Genomic DNA, 23,429 nt, shown 5'->3' with positions numbered 1-23,429 from the left:
CAAAAGTATGGTGTCTTCGCCGGCCTTTATTTCACGAGTCCAGACCAGACCATTCTAAATTCTAACTGAATCTTACTATACAGATGTTAGGAAGCATAGAAATATAAAAATATCTTGCACTTTTTTTCTTCCTTTGCCACAGCGACTTCGAACATTTCGTGCTTATGCGAGTATTTCATACACATTATGCAAATGAGCTTACTAAAAGAAATGCCAATAGAACCATTTTTATTGATAGATTTCACCATTCTAAGTCAAAAATATAAGATAGCCCACACATGAAAAGCTTGTAAAACGATCTAAATGACCACAATTCGCGAATTATTGAGTATTGATCTTTGCATGCTTTTAAATGAATATGGCAGATATTATGCAAATTACGTTGTCTGCTAAGCTTGGTCCGGTTTCAAGAAACCTTGCAAATTATTTCGATCTCGCTGTTTTCTGTTGATCAGATTACAAACAATCATGTGCTATGCAAAATCTGTAGGCGTTTAGCTACAGAAAAATCGAAGATCCATTCAGTTTTAACTATATACAGGACGCAGTGATGTACCTTTGAAATCGACAATTTGTGGGCGTCTGTTAGACGTCTTCCTCTCATCGGCCAAATGAAACTTGTAAAATGATTTAAATGGCTACAATTGTTGAATTTCCAGTGTTAATCTTTTTATGCTTCGGGGGAAAATGTGGCGAATATTATGCAAATTGCATGGATTGTGCTTTCTGCAAAGCTTGGTCTCGTTTTAAGAATGAAATGGACAATTTGTGGCCTTTGTACTGTAAATTCAGTTGTGCTCAGTTGCCTTTTATTTTAGCTAAGTTGAAGATAAGTTTAGTTTTATTAGAATGCAACGATGCACCTTGAAATCAACAACTCGTGACCTTTTTAATTTAATCACCTTATAGTTTTATAAGTAAAGAGCTTCGCTACCTTTTATTAAACTGTACTCAGTGAAAGGTAAAGAATTATAATAAACACGTTATGTTTTCCGGACGCAATCGTGAAGTGCAAAAGTCGTAAGTGCCCCTCATTTTTTACTTCCTTTTCAATATTAATTCATACAGTGTATGACATGATGAAATATGATGAAATATCGGTACCTTTCAATTCACACTTGCTACGTGGTTCTACACTGGTGAGCTCACGGCGAGGATCGTGACAATGTTTGTTTCTCGCCGCCGTGCAAATAATTAACAGTTATTGGACGAGGTTGAGCAAAATATCGTGATTTGTCAGAGTCGAGCAGATCAATTATTTGCCGAAGCCGAAGGCTGAGGCAAATAATTGATCTGCGAGACACTGACAAATCACGATATTTTGCGAGGACCGAGTTTAATAATTGTTTTATCATTCCATCACTAAATTTGTTTCGCACAAAGTACCTTTGGGAACTGCGTGGAAACCACACTAGTTCTTGCTAAATTAATGCAGACGAAAGCGTAACTTCGCCTTAGATAATGCGAGCTGGTCTCCACCCAATTCTCTCTCTTTCAGATATTGCCGAAATACAATAAGAGGAAATTCCATTTTCTTCTTTGTAGTTTCGCTGTTTTTTCGGGCCATTTCACGAGAGCGTTTTAACGAGCTACGGCTCCTAAGCTCTTCGTGTATAAATAAATTATGTTATGTATGTATGTAGTAGACAAATCCAACCGCTCTTCTTCATCCCTGGAAAACGAGCTGCCATTTTTCTCGGAAGTGGACACAACTACGCATGAGCAGAATATTATTTGTAGCAAAATCACTGTCAGACGCTAATGCGCACGAGCAGACCATTATTTGTAGGCAGTTATTTGTAGATCACGTGGTGGGCTCTCGGCCAATAAAAAGGAAGAAAAAATTGCATCGAATGATAATTTTATTTATTCTGTCATCTCCTTTATGGGAGAGATAGACTAAACGCCTAAAATGATCTTGCTCACAATGTGTGGCTTCATAACTCAGATGATGAAACATCGAATCGGTATTCAAGGAGATTACGGGTTTGAACCGAAATTTTTTCAGGCTCCTTTTCCCCTGTTTGATAGATTGGTGGGCTAACGGTGAGAACCCTGTCATGGTTTGTTTCTCTTAAGCCCAACAATTGAACTCTTTCCGTGCAACAGCACAGGAACTCTCCCGAAAAGTGAAGAGAAGGCGCGAGTCTCAAGCAAATAAAATGCTTTTTTGTCCTCTTGTATATCCTACAGTAACTCTAAAAATAGACATTACAGCCACAACAACAACAACAAAACTTTAGTTTACACAATCATATTATATACAATGTCTTACACCTCCGGCAATTAGCCTAGCTATTCGAGGAGGGAGGTGAAGAAGAAAATGAAGAAGAAGAAAAATAGATAAATAAATTTTCAAAATGGAGTAACTCATCTGCATAAAGAAAAAAAAAAGAATAATAGTAATAAGAAAGGTAATAGTGAATAGCAATAGTTTGGCTGTCATAACTTGATTTTCGTATTTTACATTTTCCTATGAACTCGTCGTATTGTTTTGTTATATTTTTATAATGACTATATTGGTTACCTACCTATACCTATATCTCTCCATGACATAAGGCACATAAGGCTTTGACATTTTCTTTCCACCCACTACGATCCGCTGCAAGGGCTCTGACAGTCGCCCATGACTGCCACCCAGCTGTTTGCCTTTCATCTTCAACCATCCTCCTCCATGTTGTTTTCGGTCGACCCGGTCTTCTTCTCCCTTTTGGCCTCCACTCCAAAGCTGTGACACAATGTTCCTCTCTGCCTTTCCTCATTATATGACCAATCCAGTTCCATCTTCGGCATCTGATCTCATCGCTCGCTCTGTTCACTCCTGTATTCTCCTGGATTTGTTGGTGGGATATGGTCTGAGGCCACCTTATTCTTAGAATCCTCTTCATGCACTTGTATTGGAAACCGTCCAGCTTCTTTGCTTCTGTTTTCGTAAGTTTCCAAGCCTCACATCCATACATCAAAACTGACCTAACAATTGTTTTAAACAATTGTACCTTCGTCTTCCTTCCAATCTCACTGGTGTCCCATAATCTTCGCATCCTATAGAAAGCCTGTCTAGCTTTACTTAGCCTATGCTGTATGTCCTTGGTTGTTCCGCCTTCTTTGTCCAGCAATGCACCTAAGTACACAAATTCTTCCACCTCATGTACCAGCTCCCCATTAATCTCTAGTCGTTGGTCGTTTCTAGCATTCACTCGCATGACTTTTGACTTCTTTGCATTGACCCTAAGACCGACTCTTGCAGCTTCATCGACTAGCCTGCTGGTCTTATCTCTTATGTCGACGTACCTGGACGACAACAAAGCGATGTCGTCTGCAAAGTCTAGGTCTTCTAAGACCGAGGTGAACTTCCATCGTATACCAGTTCTTCTACCTTCCGTAGTCCTGCTCATGACCCAGTCAATTGCAAGTAGAAATAGGAAACCAGACATGACGCATCCTTGCTTTACTCCTGACTGGACTTGAAACCATTCTGTTGTTCCACCCTCATCGCCTTCACCAATGCGATAAGCTCTTCTGGGATTCCGTACATTGACATGATGTTCCACAGACTTTCTCTATGTACAGAATCGAATGCTTTCTCAAAGTCTATGAAATGGGTGTACAGAATTGCGTTCCATTCGTTGACTTGTTCCAGTATATTCCTGAGAGCAAAGATCTGATCAATGGTATTTCTGTTCTCTCGAAAGCCTGCTTGTTCCTTCCTCAGGATGTTGTCAACACCATTTTTGATTCTACTTATCAACACTCTTCCAAAGATCTTACTGATGACTGGTAACAGCGTAATGCCCCTCCAATTCGTACACTCCCGTAGGTCACCCTTCTTGGGTAACTTTACTATCAATCCTCTATTCCAGCTTTTTGGTACTACGTCCTCTTCCTTCACCTTGTTAAACAGCTTTGTCAGCTCCTCTGTTCTCTCATCTAGATCTGTTTTTAGGAGTTCTGCTACTACGTTATCAAGTCCAGCTGCCTTCCCATTTTTCGTTGATTTTATAGCTCTTTTCACTTCGGCTGGTTGAAATGGTCCAGTGTCAAATTCTCTGTCATTTTGCCTTCTTTCCAATTCATGGGGCTGAATAGGACTTTCAGGTGGTTCTTTGTTGAGTACTGCCTCAAAGTGTTCTTTCCAGATCTTCCGTCTTTCACTCCCCTCATTTGTCGGTCTTCCGTTTTTATCGTTTACTGCTGTACTCGCTCTTCTCTTCTCACCCGTCAAGGTCTTCACTATTCGATGTAATTCCCCAGTTCTTCCATTTTCTGCCGCTCTCTCAGCATTGCCTGCCATCTCATTCAACCAGCGCCTCTTGTCTTTACGTGCACTCCTTTTCACTTCCCGGTCCTTTCCCTTATACTGCTCCCTTATTCTTTGTTTGAATCTTTCTGAACGTGTACTTTCGAGCTTCAGTTTCAGTTGTCTCCTTTCTTCTACTTTCTTCCACGTTCCTCCACGTAACCAAGGTTTACTTGACCTCTTGGCTGTGCCCAGTACCTCTTTAGCAGTTGCAACATAGATGTTTTCCATTCTGTTGTTCATTTGTTCGGCATTTTCTTCTTCTTCCAATCCTTCTAGGACCTGGAATCTGTTTTTGACCTCAATGTTGTATTTGTTGCGTATTTCTTCATCTGCCAGCTTTTGCATGTCAAATCTTGTTCGACCTTCCTTTTCCCTTGGGCTTCTCTTTAACTTCAGCTTAAGCCTAGTCTCCACTAGATAGTGGTCACTTCCCACGTCTGCACCTCGCCGAACTACAGTGTTCATGACTGATGATCTATATTCCTTAGCAATCATTGTGTGGTCTATCTGGTTTTTAGTTCTGCCGTTTGGTGATGCCCATGTTGCTTTATGAATTTCCTTATGGGGGAAAATCGTTCCTGTAATGACTAACCCGTTCATCTCACAGAACTCACACAGCCTTTCACCATTTTCATTTCTGACTCCTGTGCCATGTTGTCCCATCACTTCTCTTTCTTCAGTTGTTCCTTTCCCTACTTTAGCATTAAGGTCTCCAGTAATAATCAGGATGTCGTTTCTGTTGCATTTTTTGTACCGTACTTTCTAGTTGCTCGTAGAATTCATCTTTGCTCTCCACGCACGCGTCATTGGTCGGGGAGTATACATGTATCAATGTCAGTTTCCTGTACTTTGAATAGAACGTTGCCCTGATGATCCTACTACTTTCGGGTGTCCACTCCATTAGGGCATTTAGCCCCTTGCTGGGACATCATAATTGCCACGCCTCCTTGATGAATCTCTTCATCACCGCTGTAAATTATTACCTGCCCTGTGCTAAGTTTTGATTTTCCGCTTCCTCTCCACCTGCATTCGCTAATACCCAGAATATCCAGTTTATATCTTTCCATCTCTCTTGCTACTTGGCCAGCTTTTCCGGTCTCAAACATTGTTCTAACGTTCCAATTTCCTATCCTGGTTTCGAGCTTCGGATTCACGATCGAAGCTATCGGCCTTTGGGTTTCATTTCGGCTTTGACCCAAATGCGTCATTCTGCTACTATGGGCCCTCGTCGCTTCACCGATGTTGGTAGTAATTTGAATGTCATCCGTTTCTGTAATAAATTTGTTTTTTACGGGAGTGGGTTATCAACCCCCAGCCCAACCCCCAACCTGGAGGACCAGGGAGGTCACACTTCGTCTGGTCTCTACCCTTCGACCTGTTCGGCATGGGTGACCCTGCCAGGAGTACAAGACTCCAGTCGATATAGCTCTAAGGGTCACTGAGACACACAAACCATCCCACCGCGATAAGGCGGTGACCCCATGGGATGGGACTATATTGGTTATTTTGTGTTAATTACTAGCAAAAATTACGTAATTAATGTCAGGAACAGTTTTCGTTATAAAATTATACTTGAACTTGAACTTATACTGACAGTTGTGTGTCATTAGTATTTAGTATTTATTAGTATACAGCCAAAGTATTATTATTATTGTTTTCAACAAATAAGATTTAAAAAAATTATTATTTCGAAGCAAGCTTTTGCGTCTACTGTCGCGCACAAAAATTTGTGGCGATTCATTGAGTATTTCAGGTTTCTTTAGCTTGGTGCAATGCACTGTTCAACAGAAAGCCACCTCGCGTCCATCCATTTGTCGCGAGAGAATAAAGCAGAAAGGAAACTAGTCTTGGATAGGGCTGGCTTAGTCTATTGTCGAACAAATGTGTTGTCCGTATGTGCCACGCATAGGTACACCTGTGGAAAGGTCTGGCGCCATAGAAAAGCATGCCTGTATTCTGCGCACCAAGAACGTCCAAGTAAGTCAAGAAATGCCCTTGCAGGGCTATCCATTGAATGTACGCTAGCCGGCCTAGTTCAAATCAGTTCAGATGCGTACAAGCAATAAAAACACACAGCTTCACTTACATTAGACAGTTATAGAAGAAAAATGTTTTTATTTTCTTGTTGGAGTAGTTTTTACTGTAGTGTTTACTACACTAATGGAGTTAGTTTAGTGGGGAAGCGAACGCTACGCCAGACGTAAACAATAAATTGCGCAGTCAAGTGGAACAAGCACGTAGACATGCAAAAATTCGTGACAGGGAAAAAAGGTACTCACAGCGTGAGATAAATATACTGCACCAAAATAAGCTAATAAAAAAAACTTCCAGCCAGTGTACAACCGTATGAGATGGTAACAGATTCACGCGAGTAATAACGCAAACAAAATACTTAATGTAAGTTTTCTAAGTGGATTCCAGAGATATCGGCAGTAAAATGAGAGGAAATTTAAAACTAACAAAGGATACACGTCACGTAAACTAGCAGTAAGAGATTAGAATTTGAGTTCTGAGCAGTTAATGGAGAGGAAAAAGGTCATCACAACATAAGATGAATGTACTGCACTAAAATAAACTGCTAAAAATCTTATAGCCAGTGTCCAACTCCGTGAGATGGCAACAGATTCACGCGAGTAATCTCGCAAACAGAATGGATTCCAAAGATACCGGAAGTAAAATGAAAGGACATTAAAACTTATAAAGTATAAACGTCACGCTAGCTAGCAGTAAGTGATTAGAATTTGAGCTTGCTGTGACGACAGCCAAGTAGCAAGTTCATACAGACTTCATTGTTGAAGAATGCCACAAGGCTGACTCGAATTAGCTACCTTCTTTAGTCACTGATCATGAGGTGATGTGCTTAATTTTTGTTCAAACAAATTAAAATTTATAGTTTGCTGAGTGATGCCATTTAACTACCTCCCGTTTATTCACTGCAAGATCTGAAAAACCGTTGTCAATGTGTTGGGGGAAATTCTTCTTGAGACAGATCACGTTATCGAAGAACGTGGCGCGCAGGGATGACTCGAATCATTTTCATTAAGAAAGCTACCTTCTTTAGTCACTGAGGTGATGTGCTTAAGTTTTTTTTAACAAAATCAATAGTTTGCTAAGTGATGCCACTAACTACCTCCCTTAGTTACTGCAAGATATGAAAAACCGCTGTCCACGTGTTGGGTGAAATTCTTCTTTAGACAGATCACGTTATCAAACAACATGACAGACGTGTCTCGTCCGTCTAACGATTACCAGACCTACAAGCTCGACTGGTGACGAGTCACGTGACAACTTTTTTAAACACTACACTGTCCGTACGGACCGCTCGTTCTAAAGGCATTAATGTAATGTAAAGCACTTAAATTTGACGACAAACTAAAACAGTGCCAAGGCTGCATTCATTAAAAACTAGGAAGGGCGTAGGAAATGAGAGGGAATAGGTATTTTTCTGTCCTCCTGAAGGGGGATGTTTATTCTCTAACATTATTACTATTTTTCCCGTGCAAGCAGTTCATTCTAGGGTCCCAAGCTTAAGGGTTAATTTTACGGTCCTCAGAAAGTAATGAATGTTGCCCGAGCAAGTAAGCTAAACTAAAGTTGCAATGTAAAAGGCAACTGAACAAAATTTTGCCTGAATTTTAGAGGTCTTCCTTGGTCGCACAAGAGTGACCGATGAGAGGAAAGCGTCTGAAATACAGTCTAAACATAATTGAATTTACAAAACCCGCAAATTGTCGATTTCAAAGGTACATCACTGCGTCCTGTTAAACCAATTAAAACTGAGTGGACCTTCGAATTTTTTATTCCTAAACGCCTACATATTTTGCATAGCACATGATTGTTCGTAATCTTATCAACAGAACACAGCGAGATCGAAATAATTCGCAAGGTTTCTTGAAACCGGACCAAGCTTAGCAGACAACGTAATTTGCCTAATATCTGCCACATTCCTTTAAAAGCATGCAAAGATCAATACTCAATAATTCGCGAATTTTGGTCATTTAGATCGTTTTACAAGCTTTCCATGTGTGGGCTGTCTTATATTTTTGACTTAGAATGGTGAAATCTATCAATAAAAACGGTTCTATTGGCATTTCTTTTTGTAAGCTCATTTGCATAATGTGTATGAAATACTCGCATAAGCGCGAAATGTTCGAAGTCGCTGTGGCAAAGGAAGATAAAAAGTGCAAGATATTTTTATATTTCTATGCTTCCTAACATCTGTATAGTAGGATTCAGTTGGAATTTAGAATGGTCTGGTCTGGACTCGTGAAATAAAGGCCGGCGAAGACACCATACTTTTGGATGTTTACAAAAAGCGATCTAACGGTTGCTAATATTTAAATTTTTACGGACCCGTAAATCAAAATATATCAAAATTAACATGCGTTTCCAACCTTTGAAGGACCACTTAACTTAAGAATAATAATAATAATTTGGTGCGTTTGGTTGTTTTTGAGCAGCGAGCTCGTCAACTTATGCAATTTTTTGTTCTGGCCAAGCTCAAAATGAGGCCTTTTGCAGCCTTCACTGTTGAGAGCTCTAAAAAATATATTTTAACGTATTTCCAAAAACTAAAGTCGTTGCATTTACTTACAACCTAAGATAGTTCACTGGGCAAAGTTTGAGGGAAAACTTTTTTCCGACCCGAAATGCGATGGACCGCTTTAAGAAATGAAATGAAAATGAAACCAAACCAGGCATTTTTATTCATTAAGCATAACAACAACGTTTTTGCTTATTTTGCGGTTTTTAAATGGTCTTAATAAGCCTAGATCAGGCTTGTTTTATTAAGCAACGCACAAATGAAAAGCTAACGCTAACTTGCTTTTCTTTATGCTTTCAAAATGCTAAAGAAATCCACACAAAATGCTAAAGAAATTCACACACTCCCTTAGCAGCTAATGTATGGTTTGGTTCCATTAAGCAAACAACTATTTTATTTATTTTGCATTTTTTAATACTAAGCCTTACTAAGCCTAGATCAGGCTTACTAAGCCTAGATATATCAGGCTTGTTTTGTTAAGCAACACACTAATGAGAGCTAACGCTAGCTTGCTCGGAATTTATGCTTATCAAAATGCTAGAGAAATTCACCAAAAAAGAGTAGGGCACGAAGAGTAGGGCACGAAGCTCCCGGTGTTGTGGTCTGGCCTTTACAATTGTGTAGTAAAATTACAGTACGTGTAAAGCGCATTTGAACATATACATATGAAAAATGCGCTATATAAATACATTATCATTATCATTATTATTATTAAAGAAATTCACACATTTCCTTATCAGCTAATGAATGGTTTGGTTCCATTAAGCAAACAACTTTTTTTTATTTATTCTGCGTTTTCTTATAAATCGTCTCACTAAGCCTACATCAGGCTTGTTGTATTATGCAACGCACTAATGAGAAGCTAACCCTAGCTTGTTCCGCTTTCGTTTACAAAATGCTAAAGAAATTCACACAAATTGCTAAAGAAATTCACACAAAATGCTAAAGAAATTCACACAAATTGCTAAAGATATTCACACAATTCCTTAGCAGCTAATGCCTGGTTCGGTTCCATAATAATATTAATAATGATATTTATTATTTATATTCCATTAAGCACAGCAACATTTTTCTTTCTATTAAGCGTTTTTTTTAAATCGTCTCACTAAGCCTTGATCAGGCTTGTTTTATTACGCAACACACTCACGAGTAACTAGCTTCATGAGTTCAAAATGCTTAAGAAATTCACACCGTAATATCAGCGCATCCTGCAAAGAGAGAAAATGAAGCAATTAGCATAATTAACTGAACTGTAAACGTAAAATAAATTCCTTTTGTTCCGTTTAAAATAATATTCCTTTTTACTGGGAATAAAAAGCTTATCGCACCAAAGAGTCGATATTAGATTATGTTAGATTATAAATTGATTGGCGTACAACAGTTTTGTTCATTGACCTCAAACTCCTCGAGCGATTTAAGTTTTTTTTTTAACTTCTTAACATTTTCTCGCGTTGATTTTCAACTTTCTAAAGTTAAATAGTCATGTTAAACAAACCCAATAAAAATACCGAAACAAGAGGGTGGGTTGCTAGTATCATCCCAAAATTTAACATTTAACCAAGTTTATCTCCATTAAACGACTGTAAGTATACATGAAACTGTCATGAAGGTTAAAAAAAGTACTTTAAATTGTCACATCATTTAACCATTCGCGTGATGTGATAATTTTTAGCTTTATTCTGTAGGAATTTTGTAAGAAAGGGAGTTCCTGTTTTGAGCTTAAACCCGAGTTGTCAGCTTCCGCCAGTTGCTAACTGCTTGTGCAACAATATTTTTGTAGTAGATTGCTGGAGTAATGTTTTCAATTTAACGCCGAAGTAAAAAATAGTTGTATAAATTGTGAAATTGAAGTGCTCTAACGTGTAAGATGCGGAAGTTAAGTAGTAATTTGTAAACAATCAATTTCGATTGTCAACGTTACCAATTTATGGGAGCCACTCACTATTCCACAGTGATCACACCAAATATGGCTGCCAAGATGATAAGGAGGAGTGTCAAGTTAACACAGGAAGTTGCGTTGCACAAATCATAATCGCAACATCGATACCAGCATTGTGACGTTGCATTTCCAACGCTTCTTGTACCATTGCATAACTCTCTGAGGTGATCACACTCTGCAACAGAAATGCAAGAACGCCTCTCCACGTCAAATTCGTCGCCGATGCCCCGCTGGAACTTTCTATACAATCTGCCACACATGTCTCCATGGGGACAGTACATTTCGGATTGCTCGGCTCGGCACTGATATGTTGTGAAGGACTTGTTTAGCGGTATAGAATGGTTAAACACGAGACTTGCATTTCCATGGGGTTCTTCGCAGTGGTAGCATCGGCGGGCGTCCAAATCTCCGGCGGGGACGTTATCATTACATAGATCATGTTGACAACAAGTGTACTCACACTCCCCGTCACTTTCCTTACATATTGCGTTCCCTTTAAGTTTGCATTCGTCTGTTGTTACACACGCTTTCAATTGTACTTCTTTTTCTTCATGGTACCTTGTGTAATTTGCGCGGACGTGTAGACATGTGTCGGCAGGAGCGACGCAGGTATGATTCACTTGATTTGCGGCGCACTGAGCAGGGGTATATAGCTGGCCAGTAGAATTTACACAGCTGGAGCACTGAAGACAATAACCTGCGTCCAAAAATCACACACATCTATGAGTATATATAACAATGCTGCCCTTCAGATAGACTGACTTACATAAAAAAAAAAACATTATTGCTTTGTACGCATACAATATTTGCGCCTTTTCGCTAAAGTGCTTAGGCCAAATCAACAACAAACAAAGCGATAATGCAAAAGTGTTCCTTGTAGTAGAAATTAACACGGAAAATTAACGTTTGAAATTGTGGGTCGTTAAAAGTTCGCACAGGAAGTGATCTAAAAAGGAAAGTGTTACCCACCTGTGTCTACCAGAGCAAATATCACAGCTAAAGTTAAGTATACGTAATTCGATTTCATGGTGAACAATGCTCGGAGCAAAAATAAACAGGATCACCAAACGATCACAAACAAATTGATACTGTGGACAGCAACGTCCGTGTTAAATGACATGGTGTTAATATCAAGGCGTTACCACTCGACTTCGCAGCCAATCAGATAATTAAGCCAATATCTACTTTACAATAACTTTTTGTCTACGTTCAATTACGTCAGCAGTCGTTGACAAGCAACAGTGACAAGTTTGCTTTAAGGTAGAAAGGAAAAAAAAGATAGCAAGAACAAATAAGAAAAAAAAACAAACATAAGTTTCTAATGCAGTGGAAGAAATACCGCTAATCAGTAAGCTGTTTGGGAAAAACCAGGCGAGGCCGATCAAGTTTAGCGTGAGAATGTTCACGTATAGTTAACTTAGCGTGAAAATGCAAATACATTGATAAAATATTTAAATTTCAAATATCAACTTCTTTGTTCAATATTTTTTTTTAATATTGGACCAGGAACCGCGAACCACGTAATCCTTATCATTTCCGTTTTCCGCTTATATCTATTGACATGTTTTTTTTAAGTTGTGCAATAACCTTCCCCGGGATCGTATTGGATGAGAATCTGCCCTCGGTCTTTTCCGTATAGATTGCTGCGCTAGATAGGTCCGTCAATATCAAGACCTCGGGACCGTATTCTCTCTCTCAGTAAAACCCTCTCACGCTTGGTTAAGATGTCTATATATCAAGTGTAGCCTGAGGGGAATATTGCATGAGGCCGAAAGTCACGATCTTGCTTGTTCGACTTGGTTAATCGAGCGCATAGTAGAGTTAGAACGCACGTAAATAATGGCTTTGTTTGCATGACTTAAAGTGCCTATGAAGTAAAAAATGTTTTTGTTTAGTTTTAAAATTTACCTTTAGAAATACAGTTTGAAACACAGTTTGAAACGCGTAGGGGTAAAACTATCGATTTTACAGGCGCTTAAAGTTGTGCTATTTTCCTCTCAAAAATGGTCAGAGGAATGGGTCAAGTTTATTCCTGAAATACGAGCCCGTGACGTCACTTGGGTGCCTCACGTTTGTTTGTGCAGTCAATCACGCAGTCAGAGTTTACTGAGATTTTTGTAACCAAGGAGTGTTTTCGGGACGAAAAGAAGTCGAGCGTTTCAGAAATGACCGAAATTTCAGAAATATCTAGCAACCCCGGCCCGATGATGAAGAAACCTTTCGGCAGTACGATAACATTCGACAGTATGATATTTTCGTGCAGATCTTGATTCCGCTTACCTGCCTACAAGTATCGCTCGTACCCGTACAAGTATTGACCAAATCCGTCCTAGAAAGACGGCGAACTTCGAGATTTAAAACGAATGGAACGAATAAGAAGACTCCCCGTCTAACAATACACTCTGCTGTCTTCCTAATCAATGTCTGATCCTGCGGAGCCCAACCGATTCTATTGCAAGTGTATGTTTTCAACCACATAGTTTACGCAATTAATGTTAACTGGCAAGTAAATCTTGAGGTTTTCGCAAATAAATATGTACATTAGTTTATGTTACAAACACACTTTTGTCAGCAAACGAAGTGACATTAAGTCGACGTGAAATCATTGTAGCCATGAAGCCTCCCGTAAACCGTGAATCGACGTGAAGCTTGCAAATGAATGGCCACACAACCCAAAATCACGCGGCAATAATTAATAATTAATAATTAATAATTATGTAGAAATATAGCATGATAAATTTTGCATTAACTGAAAAACTCGGAAAAAAATTCCGAGTACCAGATGGGATGCAAAATTTATCATGCTATGTTTCTACATAAAGACTCACTTGGGCGGCGGGATGGTTGCATCTCAAGTATGCTTTAATGTGACTGCGCGATGCAGTTATGAGTCCTATGTATGTGTACTTGTACTGATTTGACTGCGTGATGCGGTTCTAGTCAAGACCCACATTTCACCCTTGCTCGCCACAGAGTCCCAGTAGCTCAGTGGTAGAGCATCCGTCCTAGAACACGGAGGGTCGTCAGGTTCAATCCCATCTGGTACTCGGAATTTTTTTCCGAGTTTTTCAGTTAATGCAAAATTTATCATGCTATATTTCTACATAAAGACTCACTTGGGCGGCGGGATGGTTGCATCTCAAGTATGCTTTAATGTGACTGCGCGATGCAGTTATGAGTCCTATGTATGTGTACTTGTACTGATTTGACTATGTGACTGCGTGATGCGGTTCTAGTCAAGACCCACATTTCACCCTTGCTCGCCACAGAGTCCCAGTAGCTCAGTGGTAGAGCATCCGTCCTAGAACACGGAGGGTCGCGGGTTCAAATCCCATCTGGTACTCGGAATTTTTTTCCGAGTTTTTCAGTTAATGCAAAATTTATCATGCTATATTTCTGAGTTTTGAGAAAATACTAAGTAATGGAATGAAATTCAAAGTTTAATATTTGCGATCCAAATCGTGTCACAAGCGAACGTGACACAGCATACGGTATGATACGGGCTTCCTTTTTGGCCAAGTTTACATAAATATCGGCGAGACCCGCACCAATTCGCAGTCGGTTTTTTTTTTCAAATTCCCCGTTACTTCAAGCTAATACCTACATGTATTATACCCTTGAATGTGCCTTTCATTTATTAATCGGGCGTGGCCGGCCTATGCGTGTTTTACCCTTTGGGCGTCGTGGTCTATAGTCTCCTGTCGGCCAAAAAAGACGGGGATAGCCTGGGCCTGCTACAAAACAGCTATGGGTGACGAATATCGCAATCGTTTCATTTCAGTTTTGACAGTAAATCGTTGTAGGTACACTGGGTCGACTTTTGGGCAAAACTGCAATCAGGTTCTCTTCTTTGCTTCGGCGGGAGGACAGAGAAAAAAGCTTAAGGGGCAAAGTACTAGCTGCTTTGACAAGTTGAAGCTATTTTTGTAAATAAAAGAGGTAACGTCATTCATGTCACGTAATGTTTTTGTGGCAAACTAGATATAGACACTTTGCTGGTTTCTTCAAATAGCAGTATCATCAAGCGGTACATTTTTTGAGGCGGACTCAACTTTAAAACTATTTCTTTATTCAGCAAGAAGTGTGTCGATTTTCATTTCCGAAAAGTTGGCCGTCAAAGTCGCCTGTCACAAATAGTAGAATGTTTGCACAACATATTTTCGATGTATTTTAGATTAAGTTAGTAAGACACTTCTCAAGACGTCAGCAAAACATTGGCAATGTACAGTATTGGTGCGAACTTGAATGGAATTTTTTACGAGATCGGTAAAGCTATCGATGGAAAACTTGACTTCAAAATGAAAACTTTGAATAATTAAATACCAGTTGAATTTTATTTTAATTAAATTTTATCACGGCCGGCATGCATAATGTCACGGCTTTGAAAGTCTTCGATTTCAAAAGGTTGGTTGGTCTCATTTTCGATAAAAAAAATTCATCTGAAACAGTTTGCCTGTCGTGTGATGCACGTTTATCTGGTTTTGAATGGTTCAAAATTGTGTTTTTAAGATTTTATTCTTGACTATTATGTAATTCTTGTGAAGAAAGTTTTAATTGATGAGGAGCTAGTACTGTTATTTTCTGGATATTCCGATCTTTTAATCGGGAAATGAATTATTTTTTTGGCTCGTCATTGAAGCGTTATAACCCCTTAAATCCTAAGGTTCTGGTATTTTTAAAGCAGTTTTTTTCTGGGCTTAAGCTAATCTCCCGAATTTCGTGATTGCATATAAGAAGCTCAAGTAAAAATGTGTGCTGTTTCAAAACACTGAGGGCTCAAATTTTCATTGTGACGTCAGCATTCAGCCGTTGCTTTCTTGGTAAGCGAGCATACGGGCTCGAATCTGGCGAATATTTCGTTTATAAGTGTTTTATCGAGTCATTTTCCACTGCAGAAGCCCCCAGGATGGCATCATTAAGCTACAATCCGCGCCATAAAGACTTGGGACACCCATTTCAGCAAGTATAACGTGACATTTCGTCACGATTTCTCAGAAATGGAGAACCCCCTCTCCCCGTGTAATGTCTGGACACCAGACAGGTCCTCGATGAAGGCGGATTCTCGCCAAGAAAACACACACACGTTTTCAAGCCGCCATCTTCCTTTATTGCACTACCCACAATGCCTTAGGGCTGGGCCTACACAGGCAACCCAGTTACAAACACACTACATCTTCCCCCTTTTTTAAATGAACACAATGGGTACAATGAAAAGCTAGACAAAATCCGATATAACTGTAAACCATAACAAGTAAAGGATACAAATCCAAATGCAAATAAAAGCACTGTTTTAAAGTCTTAACTGGTAGTCTCTTGTTCAATAGATAACACTTTTTAGTCAAAACACTAAGTGTAGTCCTCACGGTCCATATCAGAAAACGATCTTAAGTAGCAAAGTCCTTAATAAGTTCGCTTAGCTTAGCCTTTTCCAGTAACATAGTCCTTAAGCCAGCTTGGCTCAGTTCTCGTCCGTGTTGATCTTCGAGGTTCACTGGTCTGTTCTGGTACCCGAGTAACAGCGGGCTGTGGTGATGGTTCCATAACAGGCTCAGTCACTGATCCTTGTGCTGGGATCTCATCCAGTTCAGGAACAGGAAGGGTAGCTGGTTTCAGTAGTGGTTGCTGAACCAATGGCTGTGCTACTGGCTGAATTCCTAACTGCTGTGGCTGGCAAGCCTGTGGTCTTTGTCCAATGAACCTTTTCACATGGCCTACATTTCTCTTAAGTAGGGTTTCACCTCGCTCAATGACCACTAAAACCCCTTTCTTGGATATTACACTGTATGGGTCTGGATCATACACTGCAGACAGCTTGTTCTGTTTCCGCTTCAACAGCAACACCCTGTCTCCTTCTGCTATGTCTGACTCCGCAGCTCTCTTGTTAGCAGTTTCAGCCCCTCGCTTCTTCTGCTCTGCATCCTGATCCCGTGCCTGCTGGTCTGTGGTACTCGACCTCTCCTCCTCATCATCCCCTTCAAATTCTGGCATCTTTGTTCGCATCTTCCTTCCATACAATAGCTCAGCCGGGCTAACACCTGTAGTGGTGTGCCGTGTTGACCTGTAAGCAAGAAGATACTTCTGAAGCTCTTGCTGCCATGGTTTCCCTTCAGCTTGTGCTGCACGCATTGCCTTAAGGAGCGATTTATTCTGCCTTTCAACCTCTCCGTTCGCTCTGGGCCACAGTGGAATTGTCTTCTTGTGTTTGATTCCAAGCTCGTTAAGGAATTCCTCCATCTCTCGGCTAACTAAGTTTGTCCCATTATCTGTTCGTAATGTCTCAGGGATGCCATGTCTAGTAAAATGCTTCTCCAAGCACCTGATGATAACACTGCTAGTTGTGCTTCTCACTACATCCACCTCAATCCATCTGCTATAGTAGTCGACAGTCACAAGAAGGCTCTCCCCTGTTGGGAGTGGACCCATCAGATCTACTGCAAGGTCCCTCCATGGCTTTGTCGGCATGGTCGTTGTCTTCACAGGAGGTACGGTGGCAGCAGGAGTCACAGCTTGACATCCAAGGCATTTTTTGCAGTGACTTTCCACCATACTGTTCATATTCGGCCACCACCCCTTGCTTCGGAGGCGATCTTTTGTTTTCACTATCCCTTGGTGTCCTTCGTGGGCTAACTCTAAGACCCGTTTACGCAAGCTCGCCGGAACAACAATCCGCATGCCTCTCATCACCAATCTTCCAACCACAATAATTTCATCACGCAACAACCTGTATGGACTAGGCGCTTTAGACCAGTCCCCTGTTTTCCAACAACGAAACACCTCAGCCAGTTCCTCATCTTCAGCGGAAGCTCTCTCTATCTCTCGGGTGGTCATTGCGCGTGGTGTAGCATTGACCGCTACCATTCTGACATACTCTTCGGTTACACCATCACGGGGCGAGGCTGGTATCTTTGTCAAACGACTTAGGCAATCAGCTATATTCTGGCCTGAGGGTACATGACGAACTGTGTACTTGAACGGCATAAGACGCAGGACCCATCTCTCAACTCTGGCTGATGGTTTAGATCTAGGACCATAGATAGCTTCCAGAGCCTTACAATCGGTGACAAGCTCAAATGACTGTAACCCAGATAGGTAGAGATGAAATCTCTCACAAGCCCAGACGACCGCTAGGGCCTCTTTCTCTGTCTGGCTGTATCGACGCTCGACATCACTCAAGCTTCGGCTCGCAAATGCGACTGCTCTCTTCACTCCTTGCTTTTCTTGCACGAGTATAGCCCCAAGTCCAACCGGACTTGCATCGGTAACCACTTCAGTTGGTGCATCCTTGTCGTAGAAGGCCATCATTGATGCCTCAGCCAACTGATTTTTCAGAGCCTCAAATGCTTCATTCTCCTCTTTGCCCCAATGCCACTTGGCATCTTGACGTGTCAGCTTCCTAAGTGGTTCCACAGTTGTCGCAAAATTAGGCAGGAACCGTGAACTGAAACTGACAAGTCCCAGAAAGCTTCGCAACTCGGCGACATTGGTCGGAGCCTTTGTTTCTCGAATAGCCTGTACTTTCTCTTCTGTCGGCCCCACACCATGTTTGTTTAAAAGCAGCCCCATGAACACGATCTGATTCATTCCAATCTTGCACTTATCCTTGTTGAGGGTAAGGTTTCTCTCTTGCAATCGATTAAGCAATGCAACAAGGTTTCTGTCATGGTCCTCTGTTGTCTTTCCATGCACCACAATGTCGTCAGCGATGTTGGTCGCTCCAGGGCACCCAGCAATTGTTTGTCTAACAATGTTCTGGTATTGTTCTGGGGCGCTGTTAATACCAAAACTCAACCTCTTGTAGCGAAACAGTGAATCACCAGCTGAAAAGGTTGTGATGTCCATGGAACCTTCTTCTAGCTCAATTTGATGGAAGCCCATGTTCATGTCAAGTTTTGAGAAAACAGTGCTCCCATTCAGTTCCTCCAGTACCTCATCCACCGTGGGAATCGGTAGCTTCTCCCTTCGTATGGCCTCGTTAGCACACCTCATATCCACACAAATCCGTACATCATCCTTGTTTGGTTTGGGAGCAATTACAGCTGGGCTCACCCATGTTGTTGGACCTGAAACCTTCTCAATGATGTCAAGATCAAGAAGCTCGTTTATTTTCTTTGTGACTTTTTCTTTCAGAGGGTAAGGAATTCTTCTGGGTTTCTGTGCCACAGGTTTAACCTCCGGATCAATGTGCAGTTTAAGCTGGTAGCCTGACAATTTGCCAACTCCTGAGAACACCTTCGGAAAACGATCTGCAATACCATCAATGTCATTGCCCACAGAATAAACATTTGCCACACCCTCTAATTCTGGTCCAACTTTCAACACTTGTTATCGCTTAGCTGCTGGACTACCGAGTAAACACCTTCCTTCTCCTTGCGTCACGAGGATCGTTTCCATAGTTTTCCTTCCATTACACTCAATACTCGCCTCAAACTTACCCACAACTGGTAAACAACCATTCCCATACACTCGCAAGTTCCTTTCTTCAGGTTGCAATTTTGCTTTAAGGCCACTCTTCACAAGGTTGTTAAACTGCCTCTCACCAAGTACAGTAGACTGGGCACCCGAGTCAACAAGCATGCTGGTGGTTGTATTATCAATCTTGACCATAATCACATTATCCTCACAGGCTCTCTCTCCATTAAAGTTTATAGGGAATGCATAAGGCTCATCCCCACTGTCATATTCAACTTGATTAACTTGCTTGTTCCCTGATTTTGAATCACGTTTAGCATCACTAAAACGCTTTCCTCCACGCCCTCTGCCTTCTTTCACTCTACCACCCCTTTTGCTCTCAGTATCACCCTTACAACAAGCTGCCCAGTGCCCTTTCTGACCACACTTTGCACACGTTTTACCCCGAGCTGGACATACCTTATCACGAGCATAATGTCCCACCTTGCCACATGCATAACACTTCTGGGTTCCAAATCCACTCGACGGTTTCTTGCTGTCGCGGTCCTTGACCATGTTCACGTTACTCTGTCCTCCCTCTCCTTCGGCAATGTTGCTCGCCTGACGCCGTGCCGTTTCCCACGCTCTCGCTTTCTCTATCGCTGCAGCAAGCTGTATATTTGGCTCCTCAAACAGCTTGGTCCGTAACTCCAAGGAAGAAACTTTCTCCAACAACTGATCTCTCACGGCGAATTCAAGTTCCTCAGGTCCATAGCTACAATGCCTTGCTTGTTTACGAAGTCTGAGCACGAATGAGTCGACATCTTCTCCCGGTTCTTGCTTTAGCTGGCGAAGAACATGCCTTTCGTACGCAGCATTTTCTTGCACTCGAAAATAAGCGTTCAGTGTTCGAACAGTTTGTAAATAAACATCATCATCTTGGCCTTCCGGAGCATTGATGTTTGCCAGATTCTCGAAAATATCCTGCACGCCAGAACCAGCTCGATAGAGTAATTCGTTCCTCTTTCTCGCGGCGTTTTGAAGATTTGCTTTCCCTTCGGCAAAATATGTAAACCATCGCAGCCAAACACGCCATCGCTCGCTCAATTCCGATTTCGAGCCCGAAATATCCATCGGTTGGATATTTGTCGCCGCCATACCACTAGAAAGGATTATTCTCGCAATCCTCGTCGCCAATGTAATGTCTGGACACCAGACAGGTCCTCGATGAAGGCGGATTCTCGCCAAGAAAACACACACACGTTTTCAAGCCGCCATCTTCCTTTATTGCACTACCCACAATGCCTTAGGGCTGGGCCTACACAGGCAACCCAGTTACAAACACACTACACCCCGAAACCAATGTTGCAAAATAGACAGCAACGGTAGGCATTGGTTTTTCAAGGTACACAACATTGTAATGGAGCGGGGGGGTAATTATTGATTTTTTTCCTCTTCCAAAGTGCCAAAAACGACGAGTGTCCCAAGAAAAGTGGCGTGAATTGTAGAATGCTGGGTAGAGGCAAACTTCTGAAAGAAACTAGAGGTGAGAGATGATTTGACGATGATTGGAACGCCAAAAGCATTTGTATCGAAACATGGTGGTTCATGAGTTAAGTTGTCTCTCTGGCCGTTCCGTGGATGGATTCCGAGACCTGCCAAGGCAATTTGGACAACTTTTGACTTCCAAAGAATTCGTTCGGTTGCTGGTACGATTGGGTGGCTCGATACTAAATAGAGGTGAGTGGACTTGCATTTCGCCGAAACGGCTGTATTACCCAGGCATTCCTTTCGGTCACCAATAAGGAAATTACAGGTTTGCAAGCATTGCTCTAATCGAATGGTAATTGCTTGGTCTGCTGAAAGATTGATGAGAAGTTTTCTGAGTGAACGGAAAGAAATAGGATTGAAGTTTGCTGCAAATGTACACTTTTGGATTCAGAATTATTTTTTCATTAAAAAAATTGGAGACAAAGATGTGCGTTTGTTGTTGTTGTCCCATTAAGTAGAAAACGGGCATTTTCGGATTTGCTGCAGAACAAACAACCATATACAACGGAAATCTGGAGCTGTAGTCAGTTAGTTGGCTTTTAAAGTTTCGAAAATTATCACTTTGCCATAACGAGGGCTCATTACTATCATGTGTCCAGATATGTGAAAGCTGCAGATTTTTTAATTACTGCTGGTATTTTCCACGCACATATGCGTTGTTAGGATCTAAAGAGTTAACTCTATTTCCCGTAGTGGACAGCAACGTCCGTGTTAAATGACATTGTGTTAATATCAAGGTGTTACCACTCACTTCGCAGCCAATCAGATAATTAAGCCAATATCTACTTTACAATAACTTTTTGTCTACGTTCAATTACGTCAGCAGTCGTTGACAAGCAACAGTGACAAGTTTGCTTTAAGGTAGAAAGGAAAAAAAGATAGCAAGAACAAATAAGAAAAAAAACATAAGTTTCTAATGCAGTGGAAGAAATGCCGCTAATCAGTAAGCTGTTTGGGAAAAACCAGGCGAGGCCGATCAAGTTTAGCATGAGAATGTTCACGTATAGTTAACTTAGCGTGAAAATGCGAATACATTGATAAAATATTTAAATTTCAAATATCAACTTCTTTGTCCAATATTTTTTTTAATATTGGACCAGGAACCGCGAACCACGTAATCCTTATCATTTCCATTTTCCGCTTATATCTATTAACATGTTTTTTTTTTTTTTAAGTTGTGCAATAACCTTCCGGGATCGTATTGGAAGAGTATCTGCCCTCGGTCTTTTCTGTATAGATCTTGCTTCGCTAGATAGGTCCGTCAATGTCAAGACCTCGGGACCGTATTCTCTCTCTCTCAGTAAAACCCTCACACTTGGTTAAGATGTCAATATATCAAGTGTAGCCTGAGGGGATATTAGCTCACAGTCACGATCTTGCTTGTTCGACTTGGTAAATGGAGCGCATAGTAGAGTTAGAACGCACGTAAATAATGGCTTTGTTTACATGACTTAATACAATGTAAAAGCTAACTTTTTGAAGTGATGTATTTTCAACGCTATAACTAATGAACACATTAATTTATATTTAACATTAAACCTTATAGATTTAAGTAAATACAGATTACTTCATAGAAAGTGCGCCGTAAGGATTTTCATTGACGAGTTACAAAACTTTGAAGGTCGGGACACACTATGCGACAGGTCGCTGTGACGAGTCGCTCCTTGTGTACTGCTTAAAAACAAATCGCTGCGACAAGGTGTTTGTTCGGTGCACAAACAGCGAATTTGGAAGGGTGGGAATAAAATAATAAAAAAATAAATATGTGTTTATAGTGGTCATGCACTTAGCTTCATATCTCAACGACATAGCTACTAGTTTACAGGCGTGCCACTGAAACGGAGGAAACAAATAATTTATAAATGAACATAACAGGGTTAAAAAATTCCAACTGGTAGGAGGCAGACCAGTTGGCTATATACAAAGCGTGGTCGAGGATTTGAAATCGGGACAACCGAGAAACAAATCCAGCTAGTGGCAAGGGCAGGCCTCGAACCGGTGACCTCCGGATTACAACACCAGCGCCGTAAACCACTCGGCCACGCTTGCCTCCTTAAATGTGAACTAGTTTTCCAATTCAATACGGCGAAAATACATGACGCTCAACGGTGTGGAAACAACGACTATTTCCTGAAGCGTGGCATTCTGTGCGAGATAGGAACGCTATAAACGAACACATAGCGCTACCAAACGTTTAAAATAGCATTAAGAATTTATAGACTCATTAAGAATGCTCTAGAGACTTTTGTTGCACTCGGAAAGTTCATTTAGTTTTTATCACACATTCGTTACATATTTTAACAGGACGCCGTTGAACGTTTGCATTTTTATCTTGCTGAAGAAGGCAACAGTAGTGGCCGAAACGTCCAAAAACAATATTTTTAGCCAGTGTCAACTTTTTAATTCGTTTTTTTACTAAATTTTTAACATGCCTGGCTACAACCCGAACATTTTTTACATGACGCTCTCTCATTGGTTAATTTATAATTTGTCGTAGCAACTTGTTGCAGCGATTTGTCGCAGACGAGTACACACGCTACGACAACGCTTCTATCGCTCATTTTGTCGCTGCGATGTGTCGCACGAATTCAAACCAGTTTGAATTCGTGCGACACATCGAAGCGACAAAATTTGTCGCAGCGACTGGTTTGTCGCAAGAATGCACCATGTCTCACGAGGCGACATGTCGCAGCAACAGGTCGCCACGA

At 41.0% G+C, this 23,429-nt stretch overlaps 1 protein-coding gene across 2 annotated transcripts; it reads right to left on the bottom strand.

Annotated features, from left to right (window-relative positions):
- Positions 1-9,905: 9,905 nt before the first annotated feature.
- On the bottom strand, positions 9,906-11,840 carry LOC144644806 (uncharacterized). 2 transcript variants are annotated; one of them, XM_078504356.1, is made up of 3 exons: positions 11,752-11,840; positions 10,765-11,479; positions 9,906-10,051 (listed from the first exon to the last, which is right to left on the bottom strand). In XM_078504356.1, exons 1-2 carry the CDS (start codon positions 11,807-11,809, stop codon positions 10,785-10,787), a joined length of 753 nt encoding a protein of 250 aa, XP_078360482.1. In that variant the 5' UTR covers positions 11,810-11,840; the 3' UTR covers positions 9,906-10,051; positions 10,765-10,784. The 2 variants fall into 2 exon arrangements, with proteins under 2 accessions (XP_078360482.1, XP_078360483.1); XM_078504357.1 differs by having other exon boundaries at positions 10,786-11,479.
- Positions 11,841-23,429: the final 11,589 nt, after the last annotated feature.

The sequence above is a fragment of the Oculina patagonica genome, chromosome 2 (assembly GCF_052425735.1).
Source record: "Oculina patagonica isolate OP01 chromosome 2, crgOcupat, whole genome shotgun sequence".
NCBI classification, from domain to species: domain Eukaryota; kingdom Metazoa; phylum Cnidaria; class Anthozoa; order Scleractinia; family Oculinidae; genus Oculina; species Oculina patagonica.
This window is presented reverse-complemented; position numbering and strand designations above follow the sequence as displayed.